This window comes from Octopus sinensis, linkage group LG23 (assembly GCF_006345805.1).
Source record: "Octopus sinensis linkage group LG23, ASM634580v1, whole genome shotgun sequence".
Taxonomy (NCBI): Eukaryota; Metazoa; Mollusca; class Cephalopoda; order Octopoda; family Octopodidae; genus Octopus; species Octopus sinensis.
The window spans coordinates 20,350,033-20,371,437 of record NC_043019.1 but is presented as its reverse complement, the minus strand read 5'-3'; the positions used below and the strand labels follow the sequence as shown (position 1 = coordinate 20,371,437).

General features: G+C 38.3%; 1 protein-coding gene across 4 annotated transcripts in view; it reads left to right on the top strand.

Annotated features, from left to right (window-relative positions):
* The window catches only part of LOC115223412 (inactive phospholipase C-like protein 1), a 109,171-nt gene that overhangs the window by 74,960 nt on the left and 12,806 nt on the right, over positions 1-21,405 (top strand). For 3 of the 4 annotated variants that reach the window (XM_036512399.1, XM_036512400.1, XM_029793927.2), the window contains exons 14-20: positions 4,481-4,576; positions 7,156-7,258; positions 9,373-9,552; positions 10,936-11,114; positions 12,565-12,703; positions 15,465-15,611; positions 19,705-19,802. In XM_036512399.1, coding sequence (XP_036368292.1) covers positions 4,481-4,576; positions 7,156-7,258; positions 9,373-9,552; positions 10,936-11,114; positions 12,565-12,703; positions 15,465-15,611; positions 19,705-19,802 — 942 coding nt within the window. The remainder of the gene's footprint in view (positions 1-4,480; positions 4,577-7,155; positions 7,259-9,372; positions 9,553-10,935; positions 11,115-12,564; positions 12,704-15,464; positions 15,612-19,704; positions 19,803-21,405) is intronic. The other variant, XM_029793928.2, reaches the window with a different exon arrangement.

The following is a 21,405-nucleotide window of genomic DNA, read 5'->3' as shown; positions in this document are numbered from 1 at the left end:
ATATATATATATATATATATACATATATATATACATATATATATATTATATATATATATTATATATATATATATATATATATATATATATATATATATATATACATATATATATTATATATATATATATACATATACATATATATATATATATATATGAAGAATCATTAGTACACTGGGCAAAATACTTAATGGCATCTCATCCGTTTCCAAATTCTGCTGGGGTCAACTTTGCCTTTCATCCTCTCATAGTTGATAAAAGAAGTACCAGTTGAACACCGGGGTCAAGGCAATCGATTAGCCCCCCCCCCTCTCTTCAGAATTGCTGGCCTGGTACCAAAATTTGAAATTATAATAATAATTATTATTATTATTATTATTATAAGGTGAGCTGGCAGAATTGTTAGCACACCAGGCAAAATGCTTAGTGGCATTTCATCTGTCTTTATGTTCTGAGTTCAAATTCTGCCAAGGCTGACATTGCCTTTCATCCTATTGGAGTGGATAAAATGAGTACCAGTGAAACACTGGGATCGATGCATTCAACTAAACCCCTCCCCATAAAATTTCAGGCCTTGTGCCTCTATTAGAAAGGATGGATCTTTTCGGTTTGAATGGCAGTTTTTTCTAGCGCTGTCATATGAAATTGTCACCCATAATTATGACCCTAGAATCTATCTATTGCATTTCAATCTGTTTTAGGGTTAGGGTTAGTTAGGGGTGGGGGAAGGGTATCTTTTTTTCTTAACAAATATAAATAAACCCAATCTGTTTCTTAAACGAGGAACATATTCATACGGCACAGAATGTTTTTTTTACCTCAATAGACGTCAGTGATTGGTTGAAATTGCAGAAATTGAAGAAAGAAAAAACAACAAATATCTTACAAATTATAGAATTTTCTCAATAAAGCCAAGAGAAAAAAATGTTTTATAAACACATTCTACCAGTATACGAAGTTTAAAATTTTTTAGTTACCTAGAAATTATGTTAAAAACTGCCGTTCAAACCGAAAAGATCCGAAAGGATTATTATTAGTGGTGGTGGTGATAGTATGTAAGATTAAAAGATTTTCAGGATGTTTTCAGTTTGAAGGCCAGATTTTCCTAGTTAAGTAAGCAATTTGAAACTTCGTATACTGGTAGAATGTGTCAAAAGAAAACATAATTGTAAACCAAAATGAAAACGGAATTGTAATTTCTAAGTTTAACGTTGTTTAATAATTCGAATTTTAACTAAATTTTTGACAAAAAAACTAGTTGAAATTATTGTTTTCTTTTGACACACTCTTCCAGTATACGAAGTTTCAAATTATTTAGTTAACTAGAATAATCTGGCTTTCAAAATGAAAAGATCCGATTTTCATTGGTATTACATGACAAACATATTTAAAACTTTTTGTCTTTTTTTCAAAGCAACTTGAATTGCTTTCATCTGAGTTTTCATCTGAGATAAAACTATTTGCCATTCTTTAATGCCATCGATCCAAGATATTTTGTTACAGTACTTCATGTCCTATATACTACTGCTGCTGTGGTTTATTATTGTAGTTGTTGATGTTTATGATGTTGTTGTCATTGTTGCTGTGAAATTAATTACTCTCAAGTTACCCCCACAGTGTAATATTCCTCTCACCTTTACACAAATGTTTGTCTGTTGAAAGCCAGTCAACCATTGAGGAATTTGACTCCCGACCCCTCAACCCGCCAGCTATTTTTTTATTTATTTAGGAATTAATTCATCCATGCTAAATACAGATAGCCCCACCTCATACTGGAATCTCTTCATGGTATCAATATTGTTTACAGACTCAGTTTCTGTGTCATCATCACCACACCCCCACCACCACTACCACCACCATTATTTTCCTTACTATTAGTACACACTACCATCAACACTGCAACAACCACCACCACCCAGATAACAACATCATGAATATCACCACTACCACCATCTCTACCACTACCACCACCACCAAGTAAGCTTGTACATGATTCCCTGACTTGCTAGAAATGCCACCAAATTCCCTTATTGACTTACATGTTGTTCCAGGTTCACTGTGCTCAGGAGAAAGATAGAATGGCCACGACTGGAATATTTTTGATCATAATAGATCTTGCTCAATCAGTTCTGACCTTGCACTATACAACATTATCATAACTCTTTAGATATTTCTATCAGTTCCACGTTAATTTAGGATGATTTTATTAAGAATACGTATGTGCATATATGTGTATATATGTCACCATGATTACTGTGACCGACCAAGCTCTCAGATGTTGCTACACATCGCTGGTCACAATGCGCTTCACATTGTTTTAGCCTTCAAATGATGCCACTCCGCTGGCTAAGCAAGCAGGCCAACAGAAGAAAGAGTGAGAGAAAGTTGTGGCGAAAGAGTACATCAGGGACCACCACCACCCCCCCGGCCAAGCCTGTGGAACTTTAGGTGTTTTCGCTCAATAAACACTCACAACGCCTGGTCTGGGAAACGAAACCACGATCCTACGACCGCGAGTCCACTGCCTTAACCACTGGGCCATTGCGCCTCCACATGTGTATGTATGTGCATATATATATATATATGTATGTATATCTGTAATTCATGTATATATGTTTATGTATACGTGTTTTTATGCATGGAAATATGTTTGTGTATATATGTATTTATATGTACGCACACACAAAACAGTAAATGATTCCCTAAATAATTTTAGGTGAGGGTGAACAAAACATTCGAGCGAGGTCGTTGCCAGTGCTGCTGGACTGGCTCCTGTGCAGGTGGCACGTAAAGAACACTATTTTTGAGTGTGGCCGTTGCCAGTACTGCCAGACTGGCCCTCGAGCCGGTGGCACTTTAAAAGCACCCACTACACTCTCGGAGTGGTTGGCGTTAGGAAGGGCATCCAGCTGTAGAAACTCTGCCGGATCAGATTGGAGCCTGGTGCAGCCATCTGGTTTGCCAGTCATCAGTCAAATCGTCCAACCCATGCTAGCATGGAAGGTGGACGTTAAACGATGATGATGAAAAAAATAGAAAGAAAATTTGGATAAAACACATTAAATAACATATTTAGTACTACTTCACAGCTTTATTGTCCTCTCATGAAGTGGGTCGACAAATGAAGCTTCCTCTAACCTGTCAGTGGATAGCAGCTGGACAAATATACTGGAACAAATAGTTCTACATCGACTGAGTTGAAATTTGTCTTTCAAAGTTGTGAACACATTGTAAAGCTCTCAACATGGAACTATATTCTTAAGTGTATTGTGTATGTGGATATATGTTTGCATGTGTGTGTGTGTGTGTGTATCTTTTATCTTTTACTTGTTTCAGTCAATTGTAACTAAGGTTTGGTGGAAGATTATAATTCAAAACTTATGCAAACAAGACACTTGTACTCGGAGCCAGAGCCAGTTTGGCAACGAAAGGGTTAAATGAATGAATATTGAGGACCTGCACAGGAGTCAGTCCAGCAGCACTGGCAACGACCTCGCTCGAATGTTTTGTTCACCCTCACCTAAAATTATTTAGTGAATCATTTACTATTTTGTGTGTGCATACATATAAATACATATATATATACAAACATATTTCCATGCATAAAAACACGTATACATAAACATATACACATGAATTACAGATATACATATATATATATATATATATATATATGCACATACATATGCATATATGCACACATGTATTCTTAATAAAATCATCCTAGAACAGGGGTGGGCGAACTTTTTTGATCGCGGGCCGCACAGTGCGTCTTTGGAACCTTGGCGGGCCTCATTTATAAGAATCAAGTGGAAATATTTTTAAAGGCGGTTATAGACCTATAAACACACAATTGATTGAAAGGAAATTTTGTGAAATATTTCTCTCGGCAGGCCGCATGAAAACCTATGGCGGGCCGTAGTTTGCCCACCCCTGTCCTAGAACTTGTAGAGATGTAAGTTGAACAGAGGAATTTTGAGAATGTCCGATAAAAAAAACCGACAGCGGGTGAATGTATGCAAAAAGTATTGTTGAAATCACATCCATAAATAAACCTGAAGTAACATTGCTGTCTACTTTTGATCTCGCTCTTTTTCCTACCAGCAGCTTATGTGTCCCTGTCTTCTCTGTGTCCCTGTCTTCTCTGTGTCCCTGTCTTCTCTGTGTCCCTGTCTTCTCTGTGTCCCTGTCTTCTTTGTGTCCCTGTCTTCTCTGTGTCCCTGTCTTCTCTGTGTCCTGTCTTCTCTGTGTCCCTGTCTTCTCTGTGTCCCTGTCTTCTTTGTGTCCCTGTCTTCTCTGTGTCCCTGTCTTCTCTGTGTCCCTGTCTTCTCTGTGTCCCTGTCTTCTCTGTGTCCCTGTCTTCTTTGTGTCCCTGTCTTCTCTGTGTCCCTGTCTATCGCTGTCTGTCCGTCTCTCTCTCTCTCTGTCTCCCTGCCGTTTCACTTTGTATCACTTGCACCCCCAACTTTCTCGTTCACAGGCCAAGAAACTGGCACCTGATTGCACTGCACTAGATGGCTTTGTCACTGATGAAGATGAAGGTTCGGAGGTGGAGTGGAAAAAGACAAATAATAGGGTATTTACTGGTACTTAATTGTTTAGCTATTCCAATCTTGAAGGACATCTTACGCTTCTCTTTAATGCTTCTGTGCTTCTTCTCTTTCTTCTTTTAACCGCCAACGATTATCATTATTAATATTATTATTATTATTATTATTATTATTATTATTATTATCATCCTTACCATCATCATAGTCATCATCGTCGTCACCTTTATTGTTTGTGGTTTGTGAAATGCTCCAAGAGTTTCCATTTTTGAAACAAGAGTAGCAAGGATATTTAAGGTTTTGAAAAACATGTTGTTGTTGTTATTAATGATATTATTATTGTTATTGTTATTATTATTATTATTATTATTATTATTATTATTATTATTATTATTATTGTTGTTGTTGAGTGAGAGGGCACTCAAAAGGTCCCTGAATAAGGATCGTTTAAGGATGTTAAACGAACCACCCATGTTTCCAAAGGTGAATTATCCAAACCTCCAAGAATTCCTTTCAACACACAGCTATGATGCTCCCCCACTACTTCTGCTCGTGATCAGAGATGCATATATCGTCAGCCACTAAGGGATATGCTCAACTGGTTAAGGTAAAAAAAACTGACAAGCAAATCTGTGGTATTGAGCAGAATATTTGCTGTAGCCCATCTTTTATACCAAGAGAAAACAATGTACATGATAACACTTCCAATCAGTTAAGATCAGAAGCCACGAGAGCCACTGCCTGGGACTACATTATTATTATTATTATTATTATTATTATTATTATTATTAGTAGTAGTAGTAGTAGTAGTAGTAGTAGTAGTAGTAAGAGGAGGAGGGTGATCTGGTAGAATCATTCACATGCTGGACAAAATTCTTACCAGCATTTCTTTCAGCTTTCTGTTCTGAGTTCAAATTCTGCCGAGGTCAGCTTCACTTTCATCCTCTTAGGGTTGATAAAATAAGTACAAGTAAAGTACTGGGGAGTGGAAAGAAAATAAAATTTACCCGTTCCTCACTCCTACCCCATACAAAAAATTTTCAGGCCTTATGCCTTTCATCCTTTCGGGGTCGATTAAATAAGTACCAGTTATGCACTGGGGTCGATATAATCGACTTAATCTGTTTGTCTGTCCTTGTTTGTCCCCTCTGTGTTTAGCCCCTTGTGGGTAGTAAAGAAATATAATTAGTTTACTTTAATCCCAAATATCAATGGGTTTATAAAGGCACTGAGCTTGCACAATCATTAGCATGCTAGACAAAATTGTTAACAATTTCTTCCAGTGTTATGCTCTGAGTTCAAATATCACCAAGACAGATTTTGCCTTGTGTGGTCAATTAGAATAAGTACCAGTTGAGCACTGGGGGTCATTGTAATTGATTGGCTTCACCCCACAAAATTGTGAACCTGTGAGCCTGTAGTAGAAAGAATGGTAGTGCATTCATAAACAATGTGTTTGTGAATAGTTAAAGGTGGTACACCGTTGCTGAGGATGCTAACAAGAATCAAAATATCCATGCAGTTCTTCCTTCTCTTTCTGTCCACAAACATTGTTTAGATGTAATGTTTACAGTCATCCTAACGCACACATACACAGTATTGGTTAACAAATCTATATAATTGTTTTTATAGTTCATTATATAGCACCAAATGTTTGTGTAGATATAGTTCAGGAAAAGGCGGCGAGCTGGCAGAGACGTTAGCGCGCTGAGCGAAATGTGTAGCCGTATTTCGTCTGCCATTATGTTCTGGGTTCAAATTCCGCCGAGGTCGACTTTGCCTTTCATCCTTTCGGGGTCGATAAATTAAGTACCAGTCACGCACTGGGGTCGATATAGTTGACTTAATCCGTTTGTCTGTCCTTGTTTGTCCCCTCTGTGTGTAGCCCCTTGTGGATAGTAAAGAAATAGGTATTTTGTCTGTCGCTACGTTCTGAGTTCAAATTCCGCCAAGGTCGACTTTGCCTTTCATCCTTTCGGTGTCGATAAATAAAGTACCAGTTTCGCACTGGGGTCGATGTAATCGACTTAATCCCTTTGTCTGTCCTTGTTTGTCCCCTCTATGTTTAGCCCCTTGTGGATAGTAAAGAAATAGGTATTTTGTCTGTCGCTACGTTCTGAGTTCAAATTCCGCCAAGGTCGACTTTGCCTTTCATCCTTTCGGTGTCGATAAATAAAGTACCAGTTTCGCACTGGGGTCGATGTAATCGACTTAATCCCTTTGTCTGTCCTTGTTTGTCCCCTCTATGTTTAGCCCCTTGGTGGTAGTAAAGAAATATATAGTTCAGGAATCCTTCTTTTTTTTTTATCTATATGCTATATATTTGAGTGACAACTTCACTTTTGCAAAGTTTTAAACCAAAGTCTAGTCAACATTTTTTGTAAGTCCAGTAACTTTGTGTCGTTTCTTTCTCATAATAAACCAAATTGGAGTTGTTAGACTGCTGTGAAGTCTATCTTTTAATTTTTTATATTTATTTGTTTATTTGAGTTAATTTCCTTTCACATTGCCCATCTCAGAGATAGCTTCTGCCTAACTAGTTTTTGGCTTGTCTCTTGATATTTCAATACAAGACTTTGGTAAATACCATATATGTTCTCCATTTTAGGATGTATCAACACGAAGGCATAAAATTACCAAAGAAATATCAGATATTGTCAACTACTGCGTATCCACACGATTTGAAGACTTTCAAGTATCGCAACAGTCACGTGAGTTCTTCTGCTAATCGGTTTTTTACCAGAATTTAAATGTGTGAGTTATCGTGTGTGTGTGTGTGTGTGTGTGTGTGTGTGTGTGTGTATGTATGTATATATATATATATATATATATATATATATATACACACACACACACACACGATAACTCACACATTCTATATCGAGTGAAAAAAACGGTATGGACGATTTGTTTTGGAGTCTAATAATATCTGATTATGAAGATTTACAAACATACTTTCCCAATGATACTCAGTTTACCTACCATTATAAACAATACCAAATGTTTTTTCTCAAACCTGTTATAATGTGATACAAGTCTTTGGTGTAGCAATTGCATGCGGCTGAAGAAGGCTTTTGAACTATCAGTTATGTCGATTATACATTGATGTAAGAATAAGTTGTTCTATAAAGCCCGAAACATATGTACCGCAACATCCTTTGTGTCCTGTTTTTCATTTATTTCATTTGATACATATATCCTATCACCTATGCTACTAGCTGGCATATACAGGTGCTTACATTTATCAAGTATTCACCCTGAATTTATATATATATATATATATATATATATATATATATATATATATATATATCATAGACAATACCAGTACTGTCCGACTGGCATGCAAAAAGCACTGTCAAGCATTGCACCTCATAAAGGCCGTGATGGGTGACCAAGGTCTTTGGTGATACACTGTGCTTGTGTAGACCTGTCAAGCCAAATGAGATTGCAGTTGCGTCCGAAAATGGTGTCGCATCAGTGGCACCCATGCTGGTGGCACGTAAAAAGCACACACTACATTCTTGGAATGGTTGGCATTAGGAAGGGCATCCAGCCATAGAAACCTTGCCAAATTAAATTGGAACCTGATGCAGCTTACCAGTTTTCAGTCAAACCATGCAACCCCCACAAAAACCTCAACCAAACCACTATCAAAAATAATTGAACTTCTAACCTTTAACCATTATAACCAAAATACTGAGTACTGAATATTTTTACACATACACATCCATTTAGCCTTTTACTTTTATCTTTTTTGTATTTTTTGCTTTCTTTAATGCATGCATACACACACATACATATACTTTATTGAAATAAAGTTACCCCAAAATTAAACATATACAAACATATATATAGGAGTGGCTGTGTGGTAAGTAGCTTGCTTACCAACAAGGGTTCAGTCCCACTATGTGGCACCTTGGGCAAGTGTCTTCTACTACAGCCTCGGGCCGACCAAAGCCTTGTGAGTGGATTTGGTAGACAGAAACTGAAAGAAGCCCGTCGTATATATGTATATGTGTATATATATATATATATATATGTATGTGTGTGTATATGTTTGTGTGTCTGTGTTTGTCCCCCCAACATTGCATGACAACCGATAGAATAAGTATTAGGCTTACAAAGAATAAGTCCTGGGGTCGATCTGCTCGACTGAAGGTGGTGCTCCAGCATGGCCACAGTCAAATGACTGAAACAAGTAAAAGAGTATATATATACAAACATGGAAAGTGGATGTTAAACGATGGTGATATATGCATATCAACAACAAATGAAGTGGCAGATGCCCTGCTGCAGACACAACATACCAACTGCTCTGGGAATGTAACCCATGCTACTCACAACCACTAACACAACACATTAACCACAAGGCTACACACCTTCACTACATGTTCTTGGCTGCAGATTGAGGCCAGTAACCACAAGAATGTTCCAATAACTGCCTTCAGTGTAAAGCCAGTTTGCTTTAACCCTTTAGTGTTTAAACCGGCCATATCCAGCCCAAATATTCTATATGTTTGATATTCAAACTGACCATATCTAGCCTCTCACACCTAACCTACATTGACATTCTAAAAATAAACAATCATATCATTGAAACCTCAAAGCTATAAGATAGTATTAAATTTAATAGAGAAATTTGAACACCAAAGGGTTAAAACCTAGAAGTCTTGAAATCTATGCCAGTTTTATGTTGTTTTTATATGGGATTTTGAAGGATTTATTCTCTCAGTGTATAAACCACGAAGAATTGATGACTGTTTTTTTTTTGGTATTTGTTTATCTTTTTTTTGTTTCTATTTTTGTGTATTTTGATTTTCAGAGAAATATTGGCAGATCTGTTCCCTTAGTGAATCTCAAGCAGTGAAGTTAGCTCTGCAGGATCCAGAAGAATTTGTGAATCACAACAAACGCTTTCTATCACGCATTTACCCAAACGGTATGCGAGTAGACTCAAGCAACTTCAATCCTCTTGATTTATGGAACTGTGGTTGTCAAATAGGTAACTGCTGCTTATTATTTAATAATAATAATAATAATAATAATGATAATAATGAAATTATTGTATACAGTGCTCAGGTGCACCACAACTTGTCAGAAAGTGCATATAAAGTACATGCAGTAATGTAGAAATGTCTGGAAAGTGAACATGCTTGTGTGTGTATGGAGGGGAGAAAATCAAGTGTAGTGTTGGAGAATCTCAGGAAGCATGGAAGTTTTGAAGGATGCAGTGCTCCGACAACTAACAACTGATGCCGGCAGTTTGTTCCATGCTTCAGCAACTCTCAGCGTGAAAAAATGTTTCCTGAAGTCATGGGAGCTGTGCTGTTTTCTTACTTTGTAAATATTTACTCCTAGAAGCTCGCATATTCACATATATTCATACAGCATAAACACTAATACACACATATTCTAGATATGTTTATGTGTGTGTGTGTATGTGACGAAAATATTTTGACAAATTAAATTTAAATGTTGAAGTGACTCTAACGGTTTTTGTGTGTTTCTTAAATGGCTTATAAACACCTTCCACGCCGCAATTGTAAATAGTTTTAATTAATAATAATAATAATAATGCTATCCTCTTGATTGTAACATTTCTCATGAAATACTTTGTGTACCAAATAATTTTCAAAATAGAAGATTTGGAGTGATTTGATAAATTCTTCTTTTTTGTTTATTAACAATGTTTTAAACTAACATTTAGAACATTACTTAATAAAATGTTTTTAGCTAAATTAAAGAGGGAAGATAAGTTGGTATCAAAGAATCAAGGCGGTGAGTTGGCAGAATCTTTAGCGTGTTAGACAAAATGCTTAGCGGTATTTCGTCTACCGTTACATTCTGAGTTCAAATTCCGCCAAGGTCGACTTTGCCTTTCATCCTTTCGGGGTCGATTAAATAAGTACCAGTTACGCACTGGGGTCGATGTAATCGACTTAATACCTATGTCTGTCCTTGTTTGTCCCCTCTGTGTGTAGCCCCTTGTGGGTAGTAAAGAAATAGGTATTTCGTCTGCCGTTACGTTCTGAGTTCAAATTCCGCTGAGGTCGACTTTGCCTTTCATCCTTTCAGGGTCGATTAAATAAGTACCAGTTACTCACTGGGGTCGATATAATCGACTTAATCCGTTTGTCTGTCCTTTTTTGTCCCCTCTGTGTTTGGCCCCTTGTGGGTAGTAAAGAAATAGGTATCAAAGAACCAGAAGTGGTTCTTTGATACCAGAAGTGTAAAAGGTTGGTATCAAAAGGGTTGATAATGTTAATGAGCAATTCTAAAACAACAATTTGTATTTTGAGTGTCAGCTTTATAAATGAGCTTTATACAATTCAGTTGGACATGCAATCTAAACTCATTCTAACCATTTATTTACCATTTCCACCAGTTTCTGTAAATTACCAAACGCCGGGCTTGATGATGGATCTCTATAATGGCTGGTTCCAAAAGAATGGTGGTTGTGGCTATGTGTTAAAGCCAGCTGTTATGAGAGAAGAAATCTCTTACTTCAGTGCCAACACTAAAGATGTTTTACCTGATGTTTCTCCTCAGTCGCTCCATATTAGGGTATGTGGTACCACCACTTCTTCTCTTGACCATTGTTTTGTTGTTGCTTGTTTTATATTTAATGTTCTTTTTACTTGTACTTGTGGCGACATTCACCCTGGGCGGGTTGAGTCAGCTTCTTCTACCACCCTCGAGGCATCTCGAACCTTGGTGGTGGAAGAAGTTTTGTGGGAATATGAATTTCACAAGCAGTCCCCAACAATCCCACATGTAGAGACATCCTGTTTGCCACAGATTGTCCGCAGACGCAGGGACAGAATGACCGAGGAGCCGCCGGTTGCCGAGACAGACACTCCAAGGATTTTCACCAGAGCCTCGTCTGCTGGGTTGTGGCCCTAATACCACTCGGTGTCAGACCAATCTGCCTTGGGTGGCCCTACCAGGAACCGAAGTTCCCGACGGCATAGCTCTGACACTACCCATTGCCAGCGTCCCCACCACGGTGAGGAGGGGATGGACTTTGGGGACGCAGGGATGGACTCTGGGGACAATGTTCTTATTGTAATCAATGTTAAAGAATAAGGGTTCCAAACTAAGATGTTGCTGTGTGTAGCTAATGTTTTGGCAAGCTTCTGCTATCTTGTTCTAAAGATGCTAATATCTGAAATACAATGAAATTGATGATGGTTTCATCAACAGTAATGAAATCATAGAAGAATTAATAGAAGAGTTCGTTAAATTCATTTGTTGTTTGCAGTGAAGAATTTGTCCTTTTTCTGAAAGTAAGGGAGAGAGAGTAGTAGATTCTGTACTCCTCACAGCAACTATTTCAACCCTCTACCCTTCATAACTATTGACTCTGCTAAACACAAGTAAAGACCCAGAAGGAATTTATGCTCCCACATTTTGCTTGGTGGTGCTTCCAAATTTCAATCAATCTCTACATCTTGCACTCCTCATTATTCCCACTCCTTTCTCCCCACAATATTGGTTCTTTGGAATTTGTTCTTTTCCTACAATTTTTGACTGTTCAAGAGATGTGGGAAGTAATTATGAAAAAGGCTTGCCTAATCCATATTAGTGCAGGATTTTTCAAAACGGAGTTTTGAGGAACAGAAGTGTTCCATGAAAGGCATTCTGGAATTCTGTAAAATAAAATGTTTTTTTTTTAATAAAATTTTATAAAACTTTATTTTACTAAGCAAATTCTATTTGCCACTTTCAAAATACTAGAATATTGGAGTTTTTTTTAGTGAATAAATGTGTCCTCTTAAAGATTTTTATTTAATGCCTTTTTTAAATGACTGTGACAGGAGTTGTTTATAAAGTATAAGAATGGGTTTGGGGATTCTTGGGACAAACTATATAATGAGCTCCATACCAAAACTAAGTTCAGAAACCACTGATCTAATTACTTAAACATGGATGTTCTATTAGAACAATTAATCTAGTGTTCTATGAGATTCTACCTGTTACCATTATCATGCATATTGTTTTTTTCCTTTTGCAGATCATAAGTGGTCAAAACCTTCCGAAACCTCAAGGTTCTGGTGCCAAGGGAGACATTACCGATCCATATGTTACTATTGAAATATTTGGTATACCAGCAGACTGTGCTGAAGAGAAAACCAAGACAATTAATAATAATGGTGATTATTTTTGGCTATTAATAAAATACTAAGATCAACTTTGCCTTCAATCCTTCTAGTGTTGATAAAATAAAGTACTAGTCTAGTGCTAGGGTCGATATATTTCGCTAACCCCATCCTCTAAATATCAGCCTAAAAAACATTCGAGCGAGATCGTTGCCAGTGTTGCTGGACTGACCCATGTGCAGGTGGCACATAAAAAGCACCATTTGAGCGTGGCCACTGCCAGTACCACCTGACTGGCCCTTGTGCCGGTGGTATATAAAAGCACCCACTACACTCTCAGAGTGGTTGGCTTTAGGAAGGGCATCCAGCTGTAGAAATTCTGCCAGATCAAGATTGAAGCCTGGTGCGGCCATCTGGTTCGCCAGCCCTCAGTCAAATCGTCCAACCCATGCTAGCATGGAAAGCGGACGTTAAACGATGATGATAACTATTAGCACAAGCATTGCTAGTCGCATTATTGGCTACTGAAGACGTGTTTGATCACAGCATTGGCTGCTAGCAACATGTTAGTCACCTACTTAGCTGCTAGTGACACACTAGTCACAAAATATGGCTAGTCACATTGTTGGCTGTAGATAACTTGGTCACAGAACTGGCTGCTAGCAACATGTTAGCCACACGCTTGGCTACTAGTAACATACTAGTCACAGGCATGGCTACTCACTTAATTAGCTATTAATGACATACTAGTCACACAGCTGACTAACTTGAGATAGAAAAAGGTTTTGTATTGTGTGTGTTTGTGCACATATCTTTTATCTTTTGCTTGTTTCAGTCATTAAACTGCAGCCATGCTGGGACATTGCTTTGAAGGGTTTGTTCAACAAATCAACCCCAGTATTTTTTATATTTTGTAAAACCTTGTACTTATTCTGTCGGTCTCTTTTGCCAAACTGCTAAGTTACAGGGACGTAAACACACCAACACCAGTTGTCAAGCATAAAGACGCACACACACACATATACAACAGGTTTCTTTCAGTTTCCGTCTACCAAATCCACTTAAAAGACTTTAGTCAGCCTATGGCTATAGTAGAAAACACTTGCCCAAGGTACCATGCAGTGGGACTGAACCCAGAACCATGTAGTTACCACACAGCCATGCCTGCACCTTTGTGACAAAATTACTAAAACATATGAAATTTAATATATTCCCAATTGTTTAAATATTGATGCTCTACATAAAATCTTATTCACTTTCCATTTGAAATTTTTTTTTATCATAACTCAATTTCAAACTAAAATTTAACATTTACTATAAAACTAATTTGTTTCGTTACATTTAATTCATTAACGTTCAAATTACTCTGTCAAATGCAATGCTTATTTATTCACATTGTTTTGAATTAATCATGCATTATCTCATACCTTCAAGATTCCAAAGCTGTGAATGTATATCTTTAGAATAACATTGTAGGGTAGGTATGAACGGCTGGATTTGGCCACTTCAATCATGAAACATGTAGAATATTTTGGCCTGATATGGCCAATCGAAATGCTAAAGGATTAATCAAACAATCTATTATTTAACTGATTAAATCAATGGTTCTCAACCAGAGTCCATATAAGATTTTGTTGTTTAAATTTATGTGCAATATTTTATTATTTCTACAATACATCAAATATCTTAATTTTTTATACATTTCCTAATAATATTTAATCGTTGACAGAGCGGCTAACCAGCTTCTGTGCCAGTGGCACATAAAAGGCCCCATTTGAGTGTGATCGTTACCAGTGTCACCTTACTGGCACTTGTGCCCATGCTAGTAGGGTCCCAAGAGCACCATGCGAGCATGATTGTTGCCAGAGCAGCCAACTGGCTGCCTTGCCGGTAGCACGTAAAAGGGCACCATTTGAGTGTGATCGTTACCAGTGTCACCTTACTGGCACTTGTGCCCATGCTAGTAGGGTCCCAAGAGCACCATGCGAGCATGATTGTTGCCAGAGCAGCCAACTGGCTGCCTTGCCGGTAGCACGTAAAAGGGCACCATTTGAGTGTGATCGTTACCAGTGTCACCTTACTGGCACTTGTGCCCATGCTAGTAGGGTCCCAAGAGCACCATGCGAGCATGATTGTTGCCAGAGCAGCCAACTGGCTGCCTTGCCGGTAGCACGTAAAAGGGCACCATTTGAGCGTGATCGTTACCAACATCGCCTTACTGGCACCTGTGCTGATGGCATGTGCAAAAAGATTCGAGCAAGGTCGTTGCTAGTACCGCCTGAATGGCCCCCGTTGCTGGTGGCACGTAAAAAGCACCCACTACACTCTCGGAGTAGTTGGCGTTAGGAAGGGCATCCAGCTGTAGAAACTCTGCCAAATCAAGATTGGAGCCTGGTTCAGCCATCTGGTTCGCCAGCCCTCAGTCAAAATTATCCAACCCATGCTAGCATGGAAAGTGGACGTTAAACAATGATGATGATGATGATGATACAGAAACATAATATATTTTATACATCGAATGGTTATGGGGTGGGGTGTGTCAATCTGAGTAAAAAAAAAAAAAAGAATCAAAGGGGTCCATAGGCAAAACTTAGTTGAGAAACCTGTGTTAAATGGTTGACAAATAATAATAATAATAATAAATGTGTAATAGAACCAGTGTGTGTGTTTATTACTGGCATAATGACCCTCTTAAGACAAAAAATGTTTCAACACACTACTTCAAATGAAGAATCTTGCAAACCAGATACAAAAGCAAAATTTTTTTTCAGTGTTTCCTAATTAATATTGAGCATTTTTTTTTTACCAATTGCAGGTTATAACCCTATTTTTGATGAAAGTTTTGAATTCCAAATTAACCTACCTGAACTTGCACTAATTCGGTTTGCTGTGTTAGACGATGACTATATCGGAGATGAGTTTATTGGTCAATGTACGATACCATTTGAATGTATGGAGACTGGTAAGTAAAACAGGTTAAAGGGTCATCCCATAAATAATGCGGTTTTTTTTTTATACTTCTTTTATCTTTCAAAATTAAGATAAAGTTCTCTTTTAATCTAAAATATACTCTCCTTCATTTTCTACAATACTCTCCCATCTATCTGGCAGACTTGCAAGGCCTCTCTTCCAAAATTCACTTGTCCATGATGAAAAATACTCCCCCAGTACTTTTCTGACCTCGTCTACAGAATTCATAGTTTTTCTATCCAAATGATTTTGAAGACTGCAGAATAAATGATAATCAGATGGGACAATGTCCAGCAAATATAGTGGGTGGGGCATCAATTCCCATTCAAACTGCTCCAGCCTTTGGAATGTCATCCTCACTGTATGTGGCCAAGCATTATCCTGATGGAAGAACACCTTTCATCTTGAAACCTAAAACGGTCATTTTTCTTCTAGTGCTGACTTAAGGTGCTCAAGCTGCTCACAGTAGATCTCCTTTGTTATCATTTGGTTTGGATTTAAAAGTTTGAAGTGGACTAAACCTTTCATGTCCCACCAAACAGATAACACCTTATGTGGGTGCTGGTGTTCTCCTTTCCCTACCCACTGTCTTCGGTGCTTGACATTTTTACAGAGAACCCATTTCTCGTCACCAGTCACTCTTTGGTCCCAAAAAGGTTCATTTGTGAGACATGGCAGCAAAGAAGTGCACACATTCACTCTCTGCTCACAATTAGACCTGGAAAGTTTGTGAGGAACCCATTGACCCAATTTGCTGACTTTTCTGATGACACACAGGTGTTGATGAATGGTTGAATGACCAAATCCAAGCTTCTCTGCTAGTTCCTCAACAGTTACGATGGATTTTGTTCCACCAGGTTTTGCAGGACATCCTCATCTAACTCTATAGATCTTCCAGGACAAGGCTCATCTTCTAGGCTGTAGTTTCCAGCTCGGAATTTCTGGAACCACCATTGACACTGGCTTACACTTATTGTCCAATCCCCATGTACTGCATTAATATTCCTCGCACTTTCCATTGCATTGTTGCCTTTATTGAACTCAAAGCAAAATATGCTGAATATGCTCCTTTGTCACTTCCATTATAGCTTTGAAAAAATAACTGTTAAAATCCAACTGCCCTCCTCAAAACTTGCACTAAGAATAAGCACAAGTTAAAATTACTACCTTCTTTGATAGCAAGTTGATACAGTTAGTTTATCCTATCCCCCTCTGACTTTTAGTTCATGCAATTGAAAAAACCACATTATTTATGGGATGACCCAATAGTTAGGTTTCTTATTTCTTTACTACTACCCACAAGGGGCTAAACATAGAGGGGACAAGCAAGTGGTTTGACAAAAGAGACCAATAGAATAAGTAACGGGCTGTAAAAAAATGAAGACTAGGATTTAATCAACTAACATTGTTCAAAGCAGTGCCCCAGCATGGCCACAGTGTAATACCTGAAACAAGTAAAAGATAGACGGTAAAAGCTATGTATTCTTTTATATGTTTCAACCCTAATGCTGTGGCCATGCTAGAACATCACCTTAAGAGAATTTTTTATGAGAGAAGCATTAACATCATCAACTTCACCAGTTTAGGAAACCTGTGGAGGCCATGGGCACTGCCCCTCCATCCTGGCTCAACTTCCCATTCTCTCGAGCAATAATAAAAATACTAACTATGTATTGGGTCATTTTAATTAACTATGTTCTCCTTTCTCTTCCCATTACAAATATGTAACCCATATCAATTTAACAAACAGTTGTTGGTGCTTTTTATCAATTTTTTTCTTGTTTTCTGTATGTCATTTCTCTTATCTCAATATTTGACAATCAGACTTATCCACTTCATACAGGTTTTTTTTCTTTTCAACTAGTTTTAAACTGGTTGATTATTCATTGCACATCACTTGGAATTTCGTTAGTATTTCTCATATCTCTAACAAATGTTTCTCATTGATATGCACCCACTTGTAGCATTCTCCTTCAAAGATCACTTTAGATCACTTCAGCTCTGCTTTGCTATTTATGAAGGCCACATCAACACCGACAATACACTTCTCAGGAAACACTTGAAAACTTGAAGTTAAAAAAAAAGAAAAATACAAAAGAGAAAAGCAAAAAATATATCTTAAAATTCATTGAAATTGAAAGATAAATGTAAGAGAATTGCTGATAATAGAAACAGTGGGGTGCTGGACTTGAATGGTGAGACATTTAGTTACATCTTGTATAGGAACAGGCATAGCTGTGTGAAGCTCATTTTGCAGTCATTTGGCGAGCTGGCAGAAACGTTAACACGCTGGGCAAAATGCATAGCCGTATTTCATCTGCCGTTACGTTCTGAGTTCAAATTCCACCGAGGTCGACTTTGCCTTTCATCCTTTCGGGGTCGATGAAAATAAGTACCTATTTCTTTACTACCCACAAGGGGCTAAACACAGAGGGGACAAGCAAGGACAGACAAATGGATTAAGTCGATTACATCGACCCCAGTGCGTAACTAGTACTTAATTTATCGACCCCGAAAGGATGAAAGGCAAAGTCGACCTCGGTGGAATTTGAACTCAGAACGTAACGGCAGACGAAATATAGCTACGCATTTCACCCGGCGTGCTAATGAATTAAGTACCAGTTACGCACTGGGGTCGATGCAATCGACTTAATCCGTTTGTCTGTCCTTGTTTGTCCTCTCTGTGTTTAGCCCCTTGTGGGTAGTAAAGAAATAGGTATCAGGTTCCACTGCACAGCATCTTGGTCAAGTGTCTTCTACTGTAGCCCTGGGTCAACCAATACCTTGGGAGTGAATTTGAGTAAACCCTAGTTACTGATTGATCTAGGAAGTGGGGACAGGGGGGATTGTGCTCAATAATGCTATTGAGAGGAAGACCCCAAGACAGTGCGCATTCTCTGCTGATGACCCCTTAAGCCTGCTAGCTTATAGTATTGTGGAGCTTTCAGCTGGTAACTCTTGCATCTGCAACTTGTTTGCAAAATGTGTGTTTGTGTGCATGCATGTGCTTGTCTGTATGCGTACATGTATGTATTGCATTTCTATATATGGGTATATATGTGTGTGTGTGTGTATATATATATATCACTGCGATCACCGTGACCAACCAGGCTATCAGATGTTGCTACACATCGCTGGTCACAATGCGCTTCGCATTGTTTTAGCCTTCAAATGATGCCACCCTCCTGGCTAAGCGAGCAGGCCAACAGAAGAAAGAGTGAGAGAAACTTGTAGTGAAAGAGTACAGCAGGGATCGCCACCACCCCCCTGCCGGAGCCTTGTACAGTTTTAGGTGTTTTCGCTCAATAAACACTCACAACAACTACAACTGCAAATCCGCTGCCCTAACCAATGGGCCATTGCACCTCCACACACACACACACATATATATATATATATATATGTATATGTGTGTGTGTGTGTGTTTACTTGTGTGTATCAGTTTGTTCTTCACTATTGCATAACAACTGATGTTGGTTTGTTTGCATCCCTATAACTTAGCGAAAGAGCCTAATTGAGTGGAGTAAGTACCAGACTTAAAAATAACTACTGAGGTCGATTTGTTCTACTAGACCCTTCATGGCAGTGCCCCAGCATGGCCATTGTCCAATGACTGAAACAAGTAAAAGATAACTCTGAGCACCTTTTCACACTCCACCCATCTAACACCCGTGGACATATTTACAAAGTAAGAAAACAGCACAGCTCCCATGACTTCAGGAAACATTTTTTCACACTGAGAGTTGCTGAAGCGTGGAACAAACTGCCGACATCAGTTGTTAGTTGTCGGAGCAATGCATCCTTCAAAACTTCCATGCTTCCTGAGATTCGCCAACACTACACTTGATTTCCTCCCCTCCATACACACGCAAGCATGTATCTGACTCATGCATTGTTCGCTTTCCAGACATTTTTACATTACTGCATGTACTTTATATGCACTTTCTGACAAGTTGTGATGCACCTGAGCACTGTATACAATAATTTCATTATTATTTTATAAAAGACATTTAATAAATGAATTTTTTTTTATGTTTGTGATTGTTTGCATTATTTTTTATTTTTCCTTTTTTTTTTTTTTCAAGGTTACCGCCATATTCGGCTTCTGTCTTTTACCGGTGATGAATTACCTGGAAGTACGTTGTTTGTTCATATTGCAATCACAAACAGACGAGGTGGTGGGGTAAGGAAGATCTTCCTTCTTCAATTAAACAGCTTTTTGTTTAGTTTCTTCAGTTTAAATATGTCTTCTTGTTATCGTCCCCACCCCACCCCCCACTGCCTGCTCCTCCCCACACCATCCTCGTCCACCTGTATGCTCTATCTTATGTCACGTTCGAAGGTCATTACTGTCACAAATCAAGTGTTGCACTGAAATGGGGAAAAACTGAAAAAGAAAAAGGTGAGAAAACAAAAACGTGTAGGTGAGCTGCAGGATGCATCGTTGTGTGATTAAGAAGTCTGCTTTTGTAACCCTGTGGTTCTGAGTTCAGTTCCACTGTGCACCACCTTAAGCAACTCTTTATCATAGACTAGCAGTATCGCCCGGCGTTGCTCGGGTTTGTTTCAACCCTTTAGAATTGGAATTTCTGAAAAATTTTGCATTATGTAGCTTGTTATTCTCTTTAAGTGAACATTTTTCTGGTTGAAGTACACTGAAAAATGCCAACGCAGCAGTCAAAAAATTGTAAAAAATAGGGATTTTCATAGAAAAAAAGCACCTTTTTATGTAAATAATTTTTGGTGTTAACATGGTCCGATTTGAATTTTTTCTTCTATGGAAGGAAGAGCAAGCCTTCTTCTATCATACTTTCAATTTTGGTCAACTTGTGCCGCAGGGTCTCGGAGGAGATAGTGTTAGTTGAAGGCTACCAAACCTGCCACACACAGACAACTTCAGCTTTATATATATAGAGATTCATGAATTGTGTACAGTTCTGTTTTGTGAGTATGTATATGTACACACACAAACATATATATATTGTTTGTGTGTGTGTGTGTGTGTATATACATATATGTGTGTAAGTGTTGTATATATTATGTACATATACAAAGTGTGCATATACTGATGTATGTATGTACACACACACAAAGTTTGGGTGTGCATGTACATACACAAGGTGTGCATATACTGATGTATGTATGTATGTGCAAACACACACACACACATACATATATATATATATACTAGCAGTATCGCCCGGCGTTGCTCGGGTTTGTAAGGGAAATAACTATATAAGCATTTTTAGAGAGTTACTTCCTTTATAGATGCCAATTCGGGCTTTCTTAGCCATTTCTGTTTTGGTGTCTTCAAGCCATGAAGTCGTTGTTCTAAAAGAACGCTGGTCTCCTTGACAACGCATTACGACGTTGATTTCCTTAAACTCCCTTCCCCACAGCTTCACGAGGGAGGGAAGAAGGGGGAGAAGCAAACACAGGTGCAGGTGTTTGAGCGTGGACGCCAACTCCGCCGCCATCGACACACGAAAAATTATGCATTAAAATGGAATAAAAAATGATGTTAAATTATTTTTAAAATCGTAGACTCATCGTAGACGCGCGCTAATAGCCAGACGGGCTCGATATTAATCACGACTATAAGATACCCGAATTTGGTTAAACTGCACCGCAAAATGTGGGAGGAGTTAGGAATCTAAATCGTAGGAGACAGACACTCACACAACTACAGTTTTATATATATAGATATATATACACACAGAGATTCACACACACTCCCAGGCATACACAGCTGGTACACCTCGTGTGAACAAAACACAAAGAGGAAG